Source organism: Rhinoraja longicauda, chromosome 17 (genome assembly GCF_053455715.1).
Source record: "Rhinoraja longicauda isolate Sanriku21f chromosome 17, sRhiLon1.1, whole genome shotgun sequence".
In the NCBI taxonomy this organism is placed as follows: Eukaryota; Metazoa; Chordata; class Chondrichthyes; order Rajiformes; family Arhynchobatidae; genus Rhinoraja; species Rhinoraja longicauda.
Genome location: NC_135969.1, coordinates 15,136,828 through 15,160,167, shown reverse-complemented (window position 1 = coordinate 15,160,167; position 23,340 = coordinate 15,136,828). Strand labels below are relative to the sequence as shown.

At 46.0% G+C, this 23,340-nt stretch overlaps 1 protein-coding gene across 1 annotated transcript in view; it reads right to left on the bottom strand.

Annotated features, from left to right (window-relative positions):
* The window catches only part of LOC144601779 (ubiquitin-like modifier-activating enzyme 1), a 234,740-nt gene that overhangs the window by 159,207 nt on the left and 52,193 nt on the right, over positions 1-23,340 (bottom strand). The window contains exons 16-17 of the mRNA XM_078414193.1: positions 8,411-8,475; positions 5,008-5,203 (exon numbers count right to left, since the gene is read on the bottom strand). Of these exons, the coding sequence (XP_078270319.1) occupies positions 5,008-5,203; positions 8,411-8,475 (261 nt within the window). The remainder of the gene's footprint in view (positions 1-5,007; positions 5,204-8,410; positions 8,476-23,340) is intronic.

Below are 23,340 nucleotides of genomic sequence, written 5' to 3'. Positions count from 1 at the left end.
CTCGACCCGAAACATCACCTATTCCTTCTCTCCAGATGCTGTCTGTCACGCTGAGTTACTCCAGCATTATTTGCCCATCAATGGAATGGAGGTTGGTTTGTGTGATGGTCTGGGCTACGTCCACAACGCTTGGCTATTTCTTGCTCCTGCATTGTTCCTTGTATCTCCAGATCCCTTACAGACATTAGTTTAATAACACTGTCATCAAACTACATTCAAGGCTTACATAGGACATAGAACTATACAGTACAGGATCCGGCCCTTCAACCCACAATGTCTGTACCATACAGACTTGCCAAGTTAAACTAATCCCCTCTGTCTTCACATCATCCATATCCCTCCATTCCATGTATATCCATGTGTCAATCTAAAATCCCCTTAAACACCACGATCATGCCTGCTTCCACCACCACCCCTGGCAGCCTGTTCCAGTTACTCGCCACTTTCTGCTTTACAGATACAGTTTGGAAAGGCCCTTCAGCCCACCAAGCCCTCGCTGACCAGCAACCACATGTACACTAGTTCTAAGCCACACACTAGGGAAAATTTACAGAAGCCAATTAACCTACAAAATTGCAGATCTGGAATATGGGAGGAAACCGGAGCAATCATAGAAACATAGAAAATAGGTGCAGGAGGAGGCCATTCGGCCCTTCGAGCCAGCACCGCCATTCATTGTGATCATGGCTGATCATCCACAATCAGTAACCCGTGCCTGCCTTCTCCCCATATTCCTTGATTCCAGTAGCCCCTAGAGCTCTATCTAACTCTCTTTCAAATTCATCCAGTGAATTGGCCTCCACTGCCTTCTGTGGCAGAGAATTCCACAAATTCACAACTCTCTGGGTGAAAAAGTTTCTTCGCACCTTGGTTTTAAATGGCCTCCCCTTTATTTTGGAGGAAACCTACATGGTCACAGGGACAGCACCCATAGCCAGGATCAAATTCGGGTCTCTGGCGCAGTAAGGCAGCAGCTTTACCACTGCGCCACTGTGCCGCCCACTAATTCTATGTTATCCCACTTTCACATCCTCCACACGAGGGGCAATTTGCAGAGACCGATTAATCGACAAGCCAACACATGTTTGGGATGTGGGTGGAAGCCAGAGCACCACAGAAAACCCACGTGCTAATTCCACACAGGCAGCATCCGTAGTCAGGATCGAACACGGGTCTCTAGCGCTGTGAGGCAGCAACACCTTTGCTGCGCCACTGCGTTGCTCTTGGTAATAACTACTAATAAACGATACCAATAATAACATTATTGCCATTTGCACTGCTAGATTGGGATGGTTTTGATCTAAAGATAGCCCAGCCTTTAATAAAAAGTATCGCGAAGTAGAAGAAATCGATTGGGAAGAGTGGGACGACGAATTGGGAGTTTTAACAAAGAGATGGCACGAGGAAAGCTGGAGGCCCAGATGGTATATCTGGGCGAGTACTAAAGTCTTGTGCTACTCAGCTTGCTCCAGTGCTCACCACAATATTCAACCTCTCCTTGGCAAAGTCCGTGGTCCCTGCATGCTTCAAAAGATCCATCATTGTACCGGTGCCAAAGAATGCCTCTCCAGCGTGTTTAAATGACTACCGACCGGTGGCCCTCACCTCGGTTGTCATGAAATGCTTTGAGAGGCTAGTCAAGAAGCACATCTGCGCCCTCCTTCCTCGCAACATGGACCCACTACAGTTCGCATACCGTCCGAACAGGTCCACGGATGATGCGGTCTCCCAGGTTCTACACACCGCTCTCTCTCATCTGGACAATCAGGGGGGCTATGTGAGGATGCTGTTCATTGACTTTAGTTCAGCATTCAACACAATAGTCCCCAGCAGACTGGTTGAGAAGCTGCTGGAACTGGGGCTTAGCACCCCTCTGTGTGCCTGGGTCCTGGACTTTCTCACTGCCAGGCCCCAAGTGGTCAGGATGGGGGAACACACATCTAGCTCCCTCACCCTGAACATAGGATCCCCCCAGGGCTGCGTCCTTAGCCCCCTACTGTACTCCCTGTACACACATGACTGTGGGGCCAGGTTCAGCTCAAACTCCATCATCAAGTTTGCTGATGACACTGTGGTGGTGGGCCGGATCTCCGACAACGATGAGAAGGCCTACCGGGAGGAGGTGGCTGATCTGGCACTCTGGTGTCAGGACAATAGCCTCCTCTTGAATGTCACTAAAACAAAGGAGCTGATTGTGGACTTCAGAAGGGCTAAACATCCAAGGACGTACACGCCACTGGAGATAAATGGGTCTATTGTGGATAGGGTGAGCAGTTTCAAATACTTGGGAGTCCGCATCGCAGAGGATCTGACGTGGGCAACGCACATTGCCGCACTGGTGGGTAAGGCTAAGCAGCGCCTTTACCACCTTAGACAACTGAGGAAATTCAGAGTGTCTCAGAGGATCCTTCATTGCTTCTACTCTGGGGCTGTAGAGAGCATCCTGTCCGGCAACATTACACTCAGGTTTGGGAACAGCTCTGCCCAGGACAGGATAGCCCTGCAGAGAGTAGTGCGTTCGGCAGAACGCACCATGGGAACTACACTCGTCCCCCTGCAGGACCTATACATCAGGAGGTGCAGATCCAGAGCAAGCAAGATCATGAGGGACCCCTGCCACCCCAGTAACGGACTGTTCCAGATGCTACGATCAGGCAAACGCCTCCGCTGTCACGCTGTGAAAACGGAGAGGATGAGACGGAGCTTCTTCCCACAGGCCATCAGGACTGTCAACTTTTATAACCCCAGAGACTAAATTTTTGTCGACAATAATAGTAACTTATTAACTTTATTTATATGCTGTAACTGTAATTCTTTTTGTGCACAACCCGCAGGCATTGCCACTTTCATTTCACTGCACATCGTGTATGTGACAAATAAATTTGACTTGACTTGACTTGACTTGGGCTCAGTGGCCTCTTGATGTGTGGTGAGATTCCACGATTCAATTCTGCTTAACATTAGCTGGACACTAATTAACGGCCGTCAAATACCCACCTTCTATTAAAAAAAGTCAAATATTTGTTCATATTTGTTTTGCAATATCGCAGTTTTTCCATGCACTGATTTATATTACATTAAGTGCAGTTTTCGAATATTGGGCAAAAGCTGCTCATAATAAATCTGTTCTTAACAGGATATTTTGCCAACATTAAATTGATTCATTAGGAAGATGGAGGGGAGTGGGGGAGGAGGTTCGCAGAAGGGACTTTCCACTCATCAAGATAAGAGATGATAGTTCAGACAAATTAATTTTATTTACATGGAGCACTCAGTATCAGGGTCAATTAGTTCAGGCCGGGTACAGACAGTAGACTATACTTTACCTAATAAAGTCTCATAAACCCAGGCTCAGGAAAGCATTCTGCTTGTGCTAGTGACACACATTACGCCTGCCAAGCACGATCGCTCAAGCAATGCCAAGTCCTGTAAGGTTGTGAGCTGAGTTGTACAGTGTACTTAAACTGAACAAGGATTTGAACAACAGCTCCCCCAGTGTCATAGTTGGCAAATGCACTACGGGGTCAATGGGGATTGACCTTTAGGCAATTTAGGATACAGACCCTATTGCCCAGAGGCAACTACAGCAAAGTAAGTTGCTGACCAAAGGTCGGAAGAAAGGTCTCGACCCTTCACCCATTCCTTCTGTCCAGAGATGCTGCCTATCCTGCTGAATTACTCCAGCTTTTTGTGTCTATCTTCGGTTTAAACCAGCATCTGCAGTTCCTTCCTACAGCAAAGTAATACAGTGCAGTAGTCAGTAAACTAACTGACAATAAAGGGCTTGGAGGTGATAGATAGAAGCAACGGATAGAAGCAAGGGGGGACCTCAATGAAACTTACCAAATAATGAAAGGCCTGGATAGAGTGGATGTAGTGAGGATGTTTCCACTAGTGGGAGAGTCTGGGACCAGAGGCCATAGCCTCAGAATAAAAGGATGTACCTTTAGAAAGGAGACGAGGAATTTATTTAGTCAGAGGGTCGTGAATCTATGGAATTCTTTGCCACAGAAGGCTGTGGAGGCTGTCAATGGATATTTTTATGGTGGAGATTGACAAATTCTTGATTAGTACGGGTGTCAGGGGTTATGGGGCAAAGGCAGTAAAATGGGATTGAGAGGGAAAGATAGACTTGATGGGTCAAATAGCCTAATTCTGCTCTTAGAACGTAGTAACATGAACAAAGGGCTGCAGATAGACACAAAGTGCAGGAGTAACTCAGCGGGTCAGGCAGCATCTCTGGAGTAAAGGAATAGGTGACGTTTCGGGTCGGAACCCTTCTCCAGACCTCCAAACCCTTCTGACGAAGGGTTCCGACCCGAATTGTCACATGTTCTTTTTCTCCAGAGATGCCACCTGACCCTTGAGTAACTCCAGCACTTAGTATCTACCAGCATCTGCAGTTCCTTCCTCCACAAAGGGCTGCAGATTATGGAATCTGATAGAAAAGGAAGATTAAGAGGAACCAAGAGAAACCCATCTAAGCTGGTCCCATGTTCCAGTGTTAGGCCCATATCCCTCTAGATCGTTCCTATCCAGGTATCTGGACAAATGTCTGTTAAACTTTGTATTGTACCTGCCTCAACTACTTCATCTCCCACCTTTTTCCATGTACCAACCATCCTCTATGTGAAAAAAAAATTGCTCCTCATCCGCCCATCAAATCTTTCTTCTCTCATCTTAACCCTCGAGAGGTTTGAGATACAGCGTGGAAACAGGCCCTTCGGCCCACCGAGTCCACGCCGACCAGTGATCACCCCATACACTAGCACTATCCTACACACTAGAGACAGGTGAAAGGTGTATAGGGAAGAAAATCTGCTATCCACCTTAAAAAATACTGTTCTGTCCGTGACCATGTAAAGATCTCATCACTGCTCCTGGAGTAATTACTCGTGTTCAATTGCAGTGCTGAAATACAGAGTGATTCCAATACAGCAGACATCATCCATTGCTCCCCATTCCTACACTCCCCGCTCCCCCCTCCCTCCAGCCTCAACCTGTTACCTTGTCAACTGGGAAGTTGTGTAGAAGCTGCCGGAGAATGTTGTTGTACTGCGTCTGCCAGTGTCTTCTGGCCCAGGCCACACAGTCGGCCCAGGATTGGGGCTTATCGGCAACCAGACCCTTGTAAACGCCTTCCAGAATTTCCAAAGCGTGACCTTTCTGGAGCGTCATTGTCTGATCAATAAAAGAAGGGCCTCTGTTCGATGTAAAGAGACAGTTACCATTAGCGTCTGAGCTCCAGTCAAGAAGCAAGATTATGACGTGTGCTGTAATGTAAAGATGGTGTGCAGTGGATGTGAAGGGAAGTCGTTTTAATAGGACAGTAAATGAAACACATGTCTTGTCCTGTAAGTTTTCACATGAGGGTGACAGGGCGATGGAGTTGCTGCCTCATAGCTCCAGAGACCCGGGTTCGATCCTGACTATGGGCGCTGTTTGTACAGAGTTTGTACGTTCTCCCCGTGACCACCTGGGGTTTCTCTGGGTGTTCCGGTTTCCTCCCACACTCCAAAGATGTACAGGTTTGTAGGTTAATTGGCTTCTGTAAATTGTCCCTCGAGTGTAGGATAGAACTAGTGTACGGGGGATTTTCGGTCGGTGTGGACTCGGTGGGCTAAAGGGCCTGTTTCCATGCTGTATCTCTAAACTAAACTCTAAAACTCTAATGCTGTGAATAAATCCAGTTTGTGGCAAATTCCACCACGAAAATAATGGACTTCTTAGTGTTAATTAATAGTCTAGTTGATGGCTGCACTGGCTGTTAGGTGGGTTCCCATTTAGACGATGGAGTCGTAGAATCACACAGCACCAAAAAAGGCACTTCAGCCCAATGCATCAATGCTGACCAAGATGCCCCATCTGAATTATTCCCATTTGCCTGTATTTGGCCCATATATCGCACTAAACCTTTCCTAACCATATATCGAGTGCAGGGGGAGAGTGGGGGTGGAGAGGGTGCTGCACCAATGCAGGAGAGGTTTGGGCCCAACGTGTCCACTTGGTCCAGTGTCTTTTGAATGTTGTCACTGCACCTGCCTCAACTACCTCCTGTGGCAGCACAATCCATAAGCACAGATGACCTAGACCTAAATGTTTCCTACTGGTGCTGTGTGGTGGAATGTGCACTGGACTACTCATCCATCTTGAGTATTGGACCTTGGTGACCAGACACAGCAACTTAATAGCTCACGTTCAGCTGGAAGCTGGTGACCCCTTTAAATTCACTACCACTGATAAACAGGGAACGGAAACGTAAGCAGAGGAGCCGAGATGGAGGGAGGAAAAGTCCACGTAAATCACAGGTGCAGGATTACTTTTGTTTGACAGACACGATGTTTATTGAAGTTCCACCTACTTAACTTACTGTCAGCAGACAAAGATAAACAATCTCTTCAATAGACTGCGAGGTTGAAACTATTACCTTTTTAAGACAATTTCTTCGCTCGAAGCTCAAAGAGAGAGAGGGACCTCACGGCTAAGAGAAGACCCTGTTCAGACTCAGTGAGATGCCATAAGTGGGCAGAAAGAAAGCCCAGCAAGAGATCTTGCTTTCAGAGAGGGAAGCCAGGTATTATTGACGTGCTTGCCTCAGCAAGTGCCTTCTGGGGATTCTGGCTTGTCTGACTGTTCCAAAGGGGCAGTACTTGCTCTGCGAGATGTCCAAACTCGTCATAGATGCAGCTCAGAAACAGGCCCTTCAGCCCACTTGCCCATGCCGGCCAAGATGCCCCATGTACGCCACTCCTGCCTGCCCACGTCTGGCCAATATCCCTCTCAATATTTCCTATCCATGTACCTGTCCAAATGTTTTTTTTAAATGCTCACAAAGTGCTGGAGTAACTCAGCGGGTCAGGCAGCATCTCTGGAGAACGTGGATAGGTTACGTTTTGGGTCGGCACGCTTTTTCAATCCGAGAAAGGATTCCGACCAGAGACGTCGCCTATCCATGTTCTCCAGAGATCCTGCCTGACCCACTGAGTTACTCCTGCACTTTGTGTTCTTTAGTGTACACCAGCATCTGCAGTTCCTTATTTCTAGTCTTTTAAATGTTGTTATAGGAATCCCTCGTATTATCTGTAATAGAACTTTTCTGAACTTTATCTTGCACTAAACGTTATCCCCTTTTTCCTGCACCTGTACAGTGTGGGCGGGTTTGATTGTAATCATGTATAGTCTTTCCGCTGACTGTTAGCACGAAAAAAGTATTTCACTGTACCTCAGTACACGTGACAATAAACTAAACTATACTAAGTACCTGCAGCAACCACCACCTCTGGCACCGTTCCATTTACCCACCACCCTCCGTGTGATAAATTTCCCCTCGGGTTCCAATTAAATCTTGTCCCTCTCTCCTTAAACCTATATTCCCAGGTTCTTGATTCCTTGTTACTCTGGGTAAAAGAATCTGTGCAATCACCCTATCTATTCCCCTCATGATCTTATGTACCTCTATAAGATCACCCCTCAGCCTTCTGTGCTCCAAGGATTAAAGTCTTTGCCTGCCCAACCCTATAGCTCAGGCCCTCGAGTGCTGGCAACATCCTCGTCGTTCATCTCCCCAAGATCCCCAACACTCCAATCCTCCTCAGATCCAGAGTAATTCTCCCCATCTTCACACTGCACTACGGCCACCTCCCACACAACATCACCCTTCCTCCTCTTTCTCCCCTGCATATCACCCCCTCTAATTCCGAAACACACCCTAAGCGTAGGAGGATGAGGGGTGATCATATAGAGGTGTATAAGATCACGAGAGGAATAGATCAAGTTGATGCACACAGTCTCTTATCCAGAGTAGGTGACTCAAAGACCAGAGGACATAGGTTTAAGGTGAAGGGGGGGAAAGATTTAATAAGAACCTGAGGGGTAACTTTTTCACACAAAGGGTGGTGGGTGTGTGGAACGAGCTGCCGGAGGAGGTATTTGAGGCAGTTACTATCGCAACGTTTAGGAAACATTTAGATTGGTTCATGGATAGGATAGGTTTAGAGGGATATGGGCCAAACGCAGGCAGGGTGGAACATCAACATGGTGTAGATGTGACATGATGGTCGGTGAGGGCAAGTTAGGCTGAAGGGCCCGTTTCCACGCTGCATGGCTCTATGACCTTACACTTCCAGTCTTGTGCTTCCACACTTCCAACCTTTGCGACCCCACCCCATTCTTCCTTTCCCCTTCCATGCAATCTATTGTCCGGCACCCTCTGTAATCTCCTCACCCATCTCGCCACTCTGTGCTCCCCACTTACCCGGCCCCTCTCATACACTTTCTGCATTTGGGATGTGGGAGGGAAAAGGACTTATGGTGCTTTGCTCTACATTGTGACAACGACTGGTTTCTTTGGACGCTCTCTCCTCTTCTGGAAGATAAACCGGAAGGAACGAAAATGAAGAAGTCTACTTACTCCAAGTACTTGTTGACATTCTCTGCTGGCTGCTTGAACAGTCCTTCAAACTGGTCCCGAGCCCACTGCAAACAAACACATCCAGTACATCACTGTCTAATCCACGGGATAACGGCATGGCCCACCCTTGAACTCAGAGGACAAGTTAGTTGACATGTTGCATAGTGTGAGATAGATAATAGACAATAGGTGCAGGAGTAGGCCATTCGGCCCTTTGAGCCAGCACCACCATTCAATGTGATCATGGCTGATCATTCTCAATCAGTACCCTGTTCCTGCCTTCTCCCCATACCCCCTGACTCCGCTATCCTTAAGAGCTCTATCTAGCTCTCTCTTGAATGCATTCAGAGAATTGGCCTCCACTGCCTTCTGAGGCAGAGAATTCCACAGATTCACAACTCCAGATTCAAGCCCTGTTCTCTGCTTTGGAGATTTGGACTTTAGAGATAAAGTGCAGAAACAGGTCCTTCGGTCCACGGTCCGCACCACCCTTGGATCACCCCGTACACTAGCACTATCCCACACAATTGGGACAATTTACAATAGCTAATTAACCTACAAACCTGCACGTCTTTGGAGAATGGGAGGAAACCAGGGCACCCGGAGAAAACCCACACGGTCACGGGGGGGATGCACAAACTCTGTGCAGACAGCACCTGTAGTCAGGATTAACCCAAGTCTCTGAGGTGGATGGGGATGGAGACATTACTGGAAAGAAAGGAAACAAAACAGAGTCTTTTCCTGTTTTTTTTTATCCATTGACTCCTTCCTGGTACGCATTGCGAGCAACATACATTTTAGGCTCAGCTGAGATGCCCCAAATAGTTCAACAGCTTAGTGATTTTCAATACAGCTGGCATGGCACAGTGGCACAGCTGATAGAGCTGCTGCCTCACAGCGCCAGAGACCCGCGCTCGATCCTGATCTCTGGTGCTGTCGGTGTGGAGTTTGCAGGTTCTCCCTGTGGCTTCAGGTTTCCTCCAGGTGCTCCGGTTTCCTCCCTCAGCTAAAAGCTCTGCAGGTGTGTAAGTTGATCGGCCTCTGTAAAATTGCTCTGAGTGTGCAGAGTGGATGAGAGAGTGGGATAACGTAGAACCAGAGTGAACGGGTGGTCGAAGGTCGGCATGGACACGGTGGGCCGAAGGGCCTGTTTCCGTGCAGTATCCCTCAACAGAACAGTCATTCGCTCGATCCAGCTTACTGATGCTCCAACAGAATGAGAGCAGAATGCAAAACGAGAGGAGCAAAAGAGCGAAGATAGAGGACGGCGAGCGAAGAGGGAAGCGAGCACGTGCGGAGAGAAGAACGAGAGCGACGCGAGAGAAGAAATAAGTGCAAGACGGAAGGCAGAGCAGCGAGAGCGGAGAGACAAGGAGGAGAGCAGAGAGGTTGAAGAGCAAGGAGAGCAGCTGGAAGTGAAGAGCAAGAGAAGAGGAGAACAAAAATAGAGAAGCAAAGGAAAAGATCAAGTCGAGGAGAGAAAGAAGGGAGAAAGCAAGAAAGAGGAACAAAAGTGAAGGGAAAAATGTATGGAAAAGAAACGGATGAAAGGGGAAAAAAGGAAGTGGCCAGATATTTGTCTTTATGTTGAAGTTGACAGAGGGAGAAACGGTGGAGGGGGCAGCTGGGGTAAGGTCCAATGCTTACTTAGAAATGCAGTAAGGAACCTCTTGGAGCCACGTCAGGGAGAAGCTAAGAGAGTGCTTTACCATCCCATCCAAGAGAGAGAGCCTCTGACAGAGCCACTGTCCCACAGTACTGCACTGTACTAGCAGCCTAATTACCCGCACACCAAAACACAAGTGAGAAGAATGTCCCAATATTCACTAATCCCTATGTAATCACACAATGTTATTCTGCTTAAACACCATCACACGGAGGAAGTGAGTCTCCATTTGTTTAAATTAGTTGGATCTGGAGAGTTGACATATACCAAGAACCTCACGTAAACACAGACTTCCCTTCATCGGTACGGCGATCTTGACAGGGGCTGCACCAGGGAGTGCTTTAATACATTTCACATTGAACCTTACCCTGCAATGTGCTTTAATGTTTATAAAGTGCAACAGTAATAAGAACAGCTTCCCCAGGAGTTCAGGTAACCCCATCTATACCAACTATCAGAGTGTAGTCCATAATAAGTTCATAAGACATAGGAGCAGAATTAGGCCATTCGGCCCATTGAATCTGCATCGCCATCCGATCATGGCTGATCCATTTTTCCCACTTAACCCCATTCTCCCGTCTTCTCCCCGTAACTTTTGACGTCCTTATTAATCAGGAAACTATCAATCTCCTCTTTAAAAATACCCAATTACTTCATTGCTATCTGATGGAGGGAGGGGGGGAGAGAGGGGGGGGGGGGGGAGAGGGGGAGGGGGGGAGAGGGAGAGGGACCTCCCTTTAGTGGCTCTATAAGGTGGCTCACAGCATTTCAAAGTGAGCATTGGAGTCCACTCCAGCTGCCTCAAGCACCATTTCTCTCTGTCAACCTCAGCAAAGCCAATTATCTGGCTACATTTTCCTTGTCTTCGATCCCCTTTGATCTCTCGTTTTCATGACATCCTTCCATATCTCTATGTCTCCCCTCTCCCCTGACTCTCAGTCTGAAGAAGGCTCTCAAGAAGGCTCTCAACCCAAACGTCACCCGTTCCTTCTTCTCTCTGAGTTACTCCAGCATTTTGTGTCTATCTTCGGTGTAAATCACCATCTATCTGCAGTTCCTTCCAACCCCCTTCCTTTCTTTCCCTCCTTTTCTTTTTAATAATTTTTTCCTTCACTATTCCCCCCTCTTTCTTGCTTTCTCGCTATTCTTTCCCTCACTCGCTTTCTGGCTTGAGTTACATTGTTGATTCAAACATTGGCTTCTTGCTGCCGTTTCACTTGTTAAACATGTTGATATTTTTACAAGTCCCAGTTCTTGGAATGATCATAATCAAGCACACAATTCTACACTGATTACAACCAATCAATCACCGCTTTAGAAATACTAGTTAAAAATACTGGTTTTCAATGAAAATCCGTGGGTCAGGTTAACAAGGCTTTAACATTTCCCTGGATGGTTTTTCTTTATAAAAACTTGTTGACTTTTGTTTCAAGGGAAAAAATTGTTCACTTATTTACATAGGACAAGATATACCAGAAAATAATAAAAGTAGATACAGATTCAGACAAGATCCAGACTCCAGATTCAGGGCCAGGTTCTCCCCAGCTGTTATGAGACAACTAACATATTTTACAGTCCTCTCACTATATTTATATTTTACATAATTTTATATTTATATTTTATATTTATATTTATAATTTTATATTTATATATTTATAATTATTATTTATAATTTTATATTTATAATTTTATATTTATATTTTATATTTATATTCATAACTTTATATTTATAATTTATAATTTTATATTTCTAATTTTATATTTATATTTTATATTTATAATTATTATTTATAATTTTATATTTATATTTTACATAATTTTACAGTCCCCTCACTAGCTAGAGAGTGGTCCTGACCTACCTCATTGGAAACCTTTGAACTATCTTTAATCGGACTTTAATTTACACAAAAGGTTGCACCCTTTATTCTTTATCTGTGCATTGTGGATGGCTTGATTGTATTCATGTATCGTCTTTTCATTGACTGGATAGCAACCAAACAAAAGCTTTTCACTGTACCTCGGTACATTTGACAACAATAAACTCAACCAGATCAGTGATATCTGATCGGTTCTTTTTGTTTCAGCAGTTGCTCTTGTTCAAGCCTGGAGTCACCATCGATTCAGTGTTGGAAATCAGAAATCATGTTGGGTTCCTTGTCGACAATGAATCCTGCAATGGGTTCTCTTCCCACGCTAACTCCATGACCCTTGTGTTCCCCCAGGATCCATTCTCAACCTCTGCCCTCATCCTTCCTCTTTCTCATTCCCATGGTCCTCCTCAGAGACTCCAGCTGACAACGCAGGGCCAGTTTCCAACGACAGACCGATGACACTCAGCTTTCCTTCCCACCACTTTTCCCTTCCTTCGCTGCCTGTTTCATTGGGCTGATTATCTTCACCGAGAATGAAGCCGACACTTTGGTTTTCCATGTTTAGTTGTAGTGTCATACAGCAGGGCGTCAGGCCCTTAGGCCCAACCTGCCCTCGCCGACCAACATGCCAATCTGCACTAGTCCCACCTGCCTGCGTTTGGTCCATATCCCTCTAAACCTATCCTATCCATGTACCTGAATAAATGTTTCTTTAATGTCGTGATAGTACCTGCCTCAACCACCTACTCTGGCAGCTTGTTCCACATTCCTACAACACTTTGTGTAAAAAAAGGTGCTCCTCAGGTTCCTATTAAATCCTTCTCCCCTCACCTTAAAACTGTTTTCTGGTTCTTGATTTCCCTACTCTGGATAAAAGACTGTGAATGTACCCTGTCTATTCCCCTCATGATCTTGTACACCTCTACAAGATCACCCCTCATGTGCTCCAAGGAATAAAGTTCTAGCCTGCTCAACCTCTCCCTAAACCTCAGCTTCCAACAAGTCTCACGGGTGGATTTGAAAGGTCCCACAACACTTCTTGATAAAGAACAGGAAAGTTCTCTCAACTTTAGTTTAAAGATACAGATCTACAATACGGAATCAGGCCCTTCGGTTTACAGAGTCCGCGCTGACCAGCGAACCCCGTACACTAGCACAATCACACGAGGGACAATTTACAACCATTACCGTAGCCAATTAACCTACAAACCTGCACTTCTTTGGAGTGTGGGAGGAAACCGGAGCTCCCAGAGCTGAGGAGCACCTGTTTACAAACAGCACCCAGAGTCAGGGTCGAACCTGGGTCTCTGGTGCTGTAAGGCAACAACTCTACCGCTGTTGCCCTAACTTCACTCGTCAATGCTTTTTCCTAAACTAACTGCAAAAAAATAGATTACCTGGTTCCATTGCTGTTTTTGAGGAACTTTGCTATGGGTAAAATTGCTCTTTTGTGACTTGCAATGCAACCATGCCTGCATTTACAGACTTCATTGGCTGTAAAGTAGTAGGAACACCTTTAAAGTAAAAGGGCAACTCTGCAAGAAACCTCCTCTCTTGGTGGGGTGACGTCATTGCAACACATGTGATCATAAAACATCACCAGTTGTAAGCCGATGGAAATACAGTTGCCTACATTGAAAACACAGATAAGATGAGTTAATAGAAATATAGGGGAATGTACAGTCGTCCAGTGCCCTCACCACCACCAAAAATCAATCACCACCAAGATGAAACTGAAACCAAGATGTTTTAAAGTCATTAAATAACAACTTACTTCACAAAATGGTGGAGTAACTCAGCAGGTCAGGCAGCATCTCAGGAGAGAAGGAATGGGTGACGTTTCGGGTCGAGACCCTTCTTCAGTCTGAAGAAGGGTCCTCTATCTTCAGTCTGAAGAAGGGTTTCGACCCGAAACGTCACCCATTCCTTCTCTCATGAGATGCTGCCTGACCTGCTGAGTTACTCCAGCATTTTGTGAAATAAATACCTTCGATTTGTACCAGCATCTGCAGTTATTTTCTTACACTTTAAATAACAACTTACAGTAGCTCCAAGTGCAAAATGTATAATTATACTGTTGATGGTCTGGCATGCTCACAGTAATTAAATAATTCACTCTAGCTTATTTTGTGGATACAATGGACTCAATCTACACATCACGCTGTCTCGGCAAGGCCACCAGCACAATCAAGGACGAGTCTCACCCCCGGTCATTCCCTCCTCTCCCCTCAGGCAAGAGGTACTGAAGTGTAAAAACGCACACCTCCAGATTCAGGGACAGTTTCTTCCCGGTTCTTATCAGGCAACAGAACCATCCTATTTGGAGACCACCAAACTATCTTGAACTAAACTTTATTGGACTTTATCTTGCACTAAAAATTATTCCCTCTATCATGTATCTGAATACTGTGCACGGCTTGATTGTAATCATGTAGAATCTATTCACTGACTGGATAGCATGGGCTGTACCTCAGTACACATGACAATAATGAACCAAACTAAACTAAATCTGATTTGCATCTTGAAGCACGCTCTTATTTTAACTATTCATAAGTTATACTTCACTCGTAGGTCTTTGGGATAGTCATAGAGCCATGCAGCATGGAAACAGGCCCTACCAACTTGCACAGGCCCCACGAGTCTCACCTGACCATATTTGGCCCATATTTGGCCCATATGGCTGTGGAGGCCAAGTCAATGGATATTTTTAAGGCAGAGACTGATAGATTTTTTTATTAGCATGGGTGTCAGGGGTTATGGGGAGAAGGCAGGAGAATGGAGTCGGGAGGGGAAGATATATCTGCCATGATTGAATGGCAGAGTAGACATGATGGGCCGAATGGCCTAATTCTGCTCCTCATAACTTAAATTCCTCCAAATGTGAGATGAAATCAGAGCACCCAGAGGAAATCCATGCGGTCACAGGGGCAATGCTTTTCTTTTAAAAAAAAGAGGTTGATTTTCTCTGTGTGAGTGACAGTGGAGCGAGCTGACCACTCCTGATCATGAAGGGTTAACACCTATCCTTGAGTGAAGGGAACAAGCTGAAACAAAGGCAATTGAGAAATATCATTCCCAGCCCAGTGGCCTGTGTTCCCTTTTGGGACAACGCACATCTACTGGACTCTAATGAGCAAATCTCAGAGAGATTAAACATAGGGAGGAGACAGGGGGCCCAATAGTCAAATGATGGAGTATCAAGGGCCATATTGTTCCATTTAAAAATCTCAACAGTGCGATATATCTTTCTGCTGCAGAAAGCCCAGGGGAATAGCACACTTTCAAAGTTTTACGTGGGGAGGTGGAATGGGGGCTGCATGTGGAAAAGGAGAGAGAGGTGCCAGTTTTTTTTTGCGTTTTGGATTTGAGTGCAGGCAAGGGAGACAGGAAATGAAATCAGACAATAACAAACAGTGAGTGGTGCCTGGGAACAAGAATTGAAACCAGCCAAGGTCAAATCAGATCTTAATACAACTCAGAACCAAACCACCTGCCCCCCACAACAAATAAATCCGGTGCTGTTTAAAATAAAGCAGGGCGAGCGATTTTAATGAGCCCATATTAACAGCTGTACGGGCACAAAGATTTACTAATGGTGTCTCATCCAGGTGTGCTCGCAAGCAATCCTGACCCCCCCCCCCCATCACGCTGGCCCAATGTGCGCTAAAATAAACAAACTTGCGCCGACATTTTGCATGTGAGAAAATCTCTTTCCAAAGCTCCGATGAAAAGACGAACTGAAAACGGTCTCAGTCCAGTTCTCCACTAATCCCTGACCACCAGACAACATCAAACCCTCTTCCATTCAGAGAATAAGTGCAGCAGAAGATTGTTCCTCAGCACACCTGATCGACAAGTGTTGGAAGGAGCTGCAGATGCTGGTTCACATCGAAAATAGACACAAAAAGCTGGAGTAACTCAGCAGGAGAGGCAGCATTTCCAGAGAGAAGGAATCGGCGACGTTTCGAGTGGAGACCCTCCAGCATCTTCAACACCTGAATGACAAGTTGCTTGAGCTGTTGTTAAGCCCGTTTCTCCATTTTGCCATCAGAGAGGCTGCACAGTGGCACAACTGATAGAGCTGCTGCCTCACCGTGCCACAGACCCGGGTTTGATCCTGACCTTGGGTGCTGTCTGTGAAGAGTTTGCACGTTCTCCCTGAGACCACGTGGGTTCCTTCCGGGTGCTCCGGTTTCCTCTCACATCCCAAGGACGAGTGGGTTTGTAGGTTGATCGGCCTCTGTAAATTGCCCTATCGTATAGTAGGTGGATGCCAAAGTGGGATAACTGGGAACTAGTGTGAATAGACTTGGTGGAAGAATATAGTTCACAGTATTTCAGTCCAAAGTCCGCAATGGGGTAGGGATGAATCGGACAGTACCCTAGCTTAGAAGTTTGATAATGGAGGGGAAGAAGCTGCTACTGAGTCCGGTGGCGTGCACTTTCAAGCTTCTGTACCTTTTGCCTAACGGGAGTGGCGACAAGGAGTGGCCGGAGTGAGACTAGTTTTGAAGGGCCCGTTACCGTGCTGTATCTCTAAACTAAACATTACTTCGGCCTTCTTTGGAATGAACTGTACTGGCAACACGGCACGGTGGCGCAGCGGTAGAGTTACTGCCTTACAGCGAATGCAGCGCCGGAGACCCGGGTTCGATCCCGACTACGGGCGCCGTCTGTACGGAGTTTGTGCGTTCTCCCCGTGACCTGCGTGGGTTTTCTCCGAGCTCTTCGGTTTCCTCCCACACTCCAAAGACGTACAGGTATGTAGGTTAATTGGCTTGGTAAATGTAAAAATTGTCCCTAGTGGGTATAGGATAGTGTTAAACTGCGGGGATCGCTGGTTGGCGCGGACCCGGTGGGCCGAAAGGGCCTGTTTCCACGCTTTATCTCGAAACTAAACTAAACACACAAGGTGAATTTGGTACCATCCTCGAGTTTTCATGTTGCTCTATCTCTGTCTCCATCTCAATCCTTGATATATGAAGTGAACAGGAACTTGCTCCAGAACTGACCCTGTGTGGAATCTATTCCCACTGTCACCCTGAAACATTGTACTCTGTTTCTGCTCTTTTTCTTTGCATAAACTTTTAATCAAATTTGATATCCTCCCTTTAATTCAGCATCATTTAACATGCTTCAGCAATCTGCCTTATGGCACCTTGTCAATAATATCTGAAAGTAAAATAAAAGTCAGTCTTGGTTAATGTGGCCATTATAAGACCATTTATTCCCTCGATCATGTATCTGTGCGCTGTGGATGTCTCGACTGTAATCATGTATAGTCTTTCTGCCGACTGGTTGGCACGCAACAAAAGCTTTTCACTGTACCTTGGCGCACGTGACAATAAACTAAACTAAACTAAATTATTCTGACTTAAAACCCCACCAGAGAAATAAATTTGCCCTATTTACCCAGTCAGATCATATGTGGCCTCTGATCTACTAATGTGGTTGATTCTTAAGCAACAAAAAAAACTGCTGGAGGAACTCAGCAGGTGAGGTAGCATCTGTGAAGGGAAATGGATAGACAACTTTTTGTGTCGGGACCCTTTAGTTTAGTTTAGACATACGAGCTTTTGTTGCGTGCTAACCAGTCAGCAGAAAGAGTATACATGTTTACATTCAACAGTGCACAGATACATTATAAAGGGAATAAATGGTCTTATAATGGCCACATTAACCAAGACTGACTTTTAAAAAACGTTCAGAAATTATTTACAGCGTGAAAATAGGCCCTTTGGCCCACCGAGTCCACGCCGACCAACAATCCCCCGTGCACTAGTTCTATCCTACACACTAGGGACAATTTTATTCTTAGAAGCCAATTAACCTACAAACCTGCACGTCTTTGGAACGTGGGAGGAAACTGAAGCACCTGCAGAAAACACACACGATAACAGGGAGCATCCGTGGTCAGAATCGAACCCGGGTCTCTTAAGGCTGTAAGGCAGCAACTCTACCGCTGCGCCACTGTGCCACCCCGTTCCTCAGTTAAGTTCATAAGTTGTAGGAGCAGAACTAGGCCATTTGGCCCATCAAGTCTACTCCACCATTCATCCTACAACGGGACCAAACCACTGGCCACATCTTCCCATCCCCTCCCCTATCTGCGTTCCACAGAGACCGTTCCCTCCGTAACTCCCTGGTCCACTCGTCCCTTCCTACACAAACCACCCCATCCCCGGGCACTTTCCCCTGCAACCGCAGGAGATGCAACACCTGTCCCTTTACCTCCCCCCTCAACTCCATCCAAGGACCCAAACAGTCTTTCCAGGTGAGACAGAGGTTCACCTGCACCTCCTCCAACCTCATCTATTGCATCCGCTGCCCTAGATGTCAACTTCTTTACATCGGCGAAACCAAACGCAGGCTCGGCGATCGCTTCGCTCAACACCTTCGCTCAGTCCGCCTTAACCAACCTGATCTCCCGGTGGCTGAGCACTTCAATTCCCCTTCCCACTCCCAGTCTGACCTTTCTGTCATGTGCCTCCTCCAGTGCCATAGTGAGGCGCACCGGAAATTGGAGGAACAGCACCTCATATTTCGCCTGGGCAGCTTGCAGCCCAGCGGTATGAACATTGACCTCCAACTTTAGATAGTTCCTCTGTCCCTCTCTTCCCCTCCTCCTTCCCAGATCTCCCACTGTCTTCCTGTCTCCTTTGTCCCGCCCCATGACATCAGTCTGAAGAAGGGTCTCGACCCGAAACGTCACCCATTCCTTCTCTCCTGAGATGCTGCCTGACCTGCTGAGTTACTCCAGCATTTTGTGAATAAATACCGCCATTCATCATGGCTGATCTAATTTTCCCTCTCAACTCCATTCTCCTGCCTTCTCTCCGAAACCCCTGATACCCATACTAATCAAGAATCTGACAATCTCCACCTTAAAAATATCAATTGACATGGCATACACAGCCTTCTGTTAAGGGACAATAAGGGCTGGACAATAAACACTGACAAATAACAACAGTCCAAGAATGATAACAGTCCATGTACAATGCTTCCACTTGATTTTCTCCACTGTGTCTTTCAACGATTAACTCAATTCTAAGCAGTTTTTTCCTTATCTGGAAAGGCAGCAATTCACCGTGACTTAAAATTATTCAGCCATGGTATCTTAAGTTAACTTTTACATCTCTTTAGACAATACACTGGCAATTTTCCAAGTGCCCTGGTAACTAGAAGCAGTGTGCATTATACAACAGATGGCAAAACTATGGCCAGTGGATTTCAATGTGGACAAATGCTAGGTTATCTGTTTTAAACCTTAAAAAACTGTGTTTAAAAATAGTGAAGCAGTGGCTATCTAAAGAGGCATAGACTTCCATGTAGATCAACCGTTAAAGTGTCATGGACAGGAAGTAATCAAAAAGGATAATGGATACCAGCCCTTACCATGTATACTGGAGTAAAAAGGAATAGAAATAATGTTTCAGTTGCACATAGTCCCTGTGTACAGCAGAGCCGTGAGCATTCATGGATGATGCACCCTTGGAAGGATATATTGGTCTTGGGGGAGAGACTAGGATATCAAGGGTTACATTATGAGGAGAAAGTATGCAAACTGGGATTGTATTTTCTGTAATTTAATAGCAAGGGAGTGATTTGAGCAAAGTTTTGAAGACACTGAATGAAAATGAATCGGACTGGTTGCAGTCATTTGGAAGAGTACATATTTCAAGAGAGAGTTAGATTTAGCTCTGAAGGCTAAAGGAATCAAGGGATTATGGGGAAAAAGCTGGAATGGGGTACTGGTTTTAGATGATCTGCCAAGATCATATTGAATAGCTCGAGGGGCCGAATGGCCTGCTCCTGCACTTATTTTTCTATGTTTCTATATTAACATGAGACACAGCAGAGTTAGGCCATTCGGCCCATCAAGTCTGCTCTGCCATTCGATCACGGCTGAACTATTTTTCTCTCTCAACCCCATTCTCCTGCCTTTTCCCCATAATCTTTGACACCCTTACTAATCAACCACTAAAAATATCTAATTTGAGCTCCACAGCCGTCTGTGGCAATAAATTCCACAGAATATTGGTTGTCGTTGGGTGGCAGTTGCGCAGCTGGTAGAGCTGCTGTTTTGCACCACCAATGACCCAAGATCCATCCTGACCTCAGGAGCCGTCTATGTGGAGTTTGCACGTTCTTCCTGTGATCACGTTGGTTTTCTCTGGGTGCGCCGGTTTTCTCCTACACCCCAAAGATGTGCGGGTTTGCAGATCTATTGGCCTTTGTAAATTGCCCTGAGAGTGTATAGAGTGACAACACTGAACTAGTGTGAACAGGTCAGCGTGGTCTCGGTGAGATAATGGGTCTTTGCAGATACAGCGTGGAAACACACTCTTCGACTCACCGAGTCCGCATTGACCAGCGATCACCCCGTACACTAATACAAACCCACACACACTAGGGACAAACTGCAATTTAACAAAGCCAATTGACCTACAAACCTGGAGTGTGAGAGGAAACCAGAGCACCTGGAGAAAACCCATGAGCTTACAGTGAGGATGTGCAAAATCCATACAGGCAGCATGCGTAGTCAGGATCAAACACGTGACTCTGACACTGTAAGGCAGTAACTCCATCACTGTGCCACCATCCCGCCTGTTTCCATGCTGTATCTCTAAACTAAAACGAAACTATTCTATTAACTGAACCAACAGATGTCTTTGCCGATAGTTTTGCACTAATCGAACCCTGGACTACTGTTATATATTCCCATACAACAAGTACGCATGGGTTATTGGTGGTCGGCATAGAAGGGACTATTTCAATGCTGTATCTTTCAATCAATCAATCAATTCAATCTGGCTTATACACAAAGCACAGCAACATGATTGAATAAGTAGTCGTCCCTGCACATTAGTCGTCCCTGCACATCCTGCAGCTGAATAAATAATAAGACATTGTGGGTTTGGAAGAGGAGGAATGTAGGTGGAGTGCGTGCATTTATATATATATACATATATATATATATTTGTGTGTGTGTGTGTGTATATATATTTTTGTGTGTATATATATATATATCTATGTATGTGTGTGTATATACATATGTATGTGTGTATGTGTATTTATATATGTATGTGTGTGTGTGTAGATATGTGTGTGTGCGTAGATGTGTGTGTGTGCGTAGATGTGTGTGTGTGTGCGTAGATGTGTGTGCGTAGATGTGTGTGTGTGTGTGTGTGTGTGTGTGTGTGTGTGTGTGTGCGCGCGTGTGATACATATATATCACAAGCCTAGAAACAACGAACTGCAGATGCTAGTTTACAAAAGAACATACAAAGTGCTGGAGTAACTCAGCATCTCTGGAGTACATGGTTAGGTGATAATTCAATTCGAGACCCATCTTCAGACATATCACAAGCCTGAATGATCAACCCCGACCTTTATACTTCTGTTGTAAATTGGCTTATAAATATTTCTTTGTGAGGATTGAAGGGCTTCTGGAGGCTTGGATGACAAACTCCTCGGAAGGTATTTTCTTGAGACCATCAGTTCCCTGAAGGTTTGTAGGAATTAGTCATGTCTGACCGCTGTCTTGAAACCCCTGCACTCAGGTAGCATCTGACTGCCTTCATGTCCATTTGGCCTGCGGTACAGGGAGCAAGCTGCTCGTGGTTTGGCAGCAATACTACATTGTGCTTTTGTTACTGCTTGTGTTTGTTCCTCAAGAATGAGAAACAGGCCAAAGATTCCAGTGGGAATGCCAGGCATTTCCGTCCACACAAACAATGACTGAGTTCACTTAATTTTTCTGGGAAGGTTCTGAAGCTGCATCAGTTTCTGGAGCAGACCCTTTAAATACAATTTCAAATTCCTCCAACTCAACTCTGAACTACATCGACTCGGGGGCCTTGTTTTTGTCTTTGCACTATTACTGTTTGTTTAGTTTAGATTAGCGACCAGAACTGTACATAATTCTGCAAATGTGGCCTAACCAAAGTCCCATAAAGCTGCAACATGACTTCCTGACTCAAGCCCCGACCAATGGTTTCTTAAGATTAATTGTGGCAGGGCTTAAAATTCAGACCTTCTGCCTCCAGGGTAGGAGGTCCACCAATTGAAGCCAAGTTGGGAACTATAGAAGGGGCACGAAGCAACAGATCACCCAGTAACTGAACGGAAAATGTTGCACTGCAGAGTCGGAGCAGTCTCTGACAGCGGGTCACAAGGCTTCTCTTTCAAGTCAACCCTGAAAACTTTGCATTTTCAAATGTTCTATCTTTCCTTTCAATATGGGTGGCACAGTGCAGTTGCTGCTTTACAGCACCAGAGACCCGGGTTAGATCCTGACTACGGGCGCTGTCTGGTTCTGGTTGATTATTGCGCAAACACCTCATAAGTGGTTATCTCGCGCAGGTCATGTACGGAGTTTGTACGTTATCCCCGCGACCGCGTGGGGTTACTCCAGGTGCTCCGGCTTCTTCCCACACTCCAAAGACATGCAGGCTTGCAAGTTCATTGGCTCCTGTAAATTGTCGGTAGTATGTAGGGCTGAACTAGTGCATGGGTGGTCGCTGGTCAGCACGGACCTGGTGGGCCGAAGGGCCCGTTTCCACACTGTATCTCTAAAACTAGAATTTGGCCTAAAAGCTTACTATGTGATTCTGGCATTTCAGCTTCTCTTCAACCAAGTTAAGAGGACCTCACAGGAAACTCAGACCCCTTTTGATTCTCCTTACCCCCAGCTCCTCAGCAATACATTATGTTTAGTTTAGTTTAGAGATACAGGGTGGAAACAGGCACCTTTGGCCCACTGAGTCCGCCCCGACCAGTGATCCCCGTATGCTAACACGATCCTACACACCAGGGACTATTTACAATTTTACCAAAGCCAATTAACCTATAATCCTGCATATCCTATGAGTGTGAATGGAAACTGGAACACCCGGAGAAAACCCATGCAGGTCACGGGGAAGATGTACACACTCTGCACAGGCAGCACCCGTAGTCAGGATCGGAACCGGTTCTCCAGCGCTGTAAGGCAGCAGCTCTACTGCTGTGCCACTGTGCCACCCTTACTCAAGTAGTACCCCCTGTCCCCTTGGTCTTTCCTGTGTCTTCCCTCCCACTCTGGCATGCTGCCATTTCTCACAACATCTCCCACCTGGAGAAACCCATGCAGGTCACGGGGAGAAGGTACTGTGCCGGCCTTATCGTCTGTCCAATAACCTGCATCTGTAGTTCCTTGTTTCTCCACCTATCACTTGCTCGGCTTTGTCCCGTCCCTCACCTCTGCTTTTCAACTTTCTCCCACTTACTCCAAACAGACTGAAGGGGGTCTTGACCCAGCACATCATCTGTCCATACCATCCACAGATGCTGCCTGATCCGCTGAATTCCTCAGCACATTGTGGTTAGCTCACGATTCCAGCATTCTTAGTTTC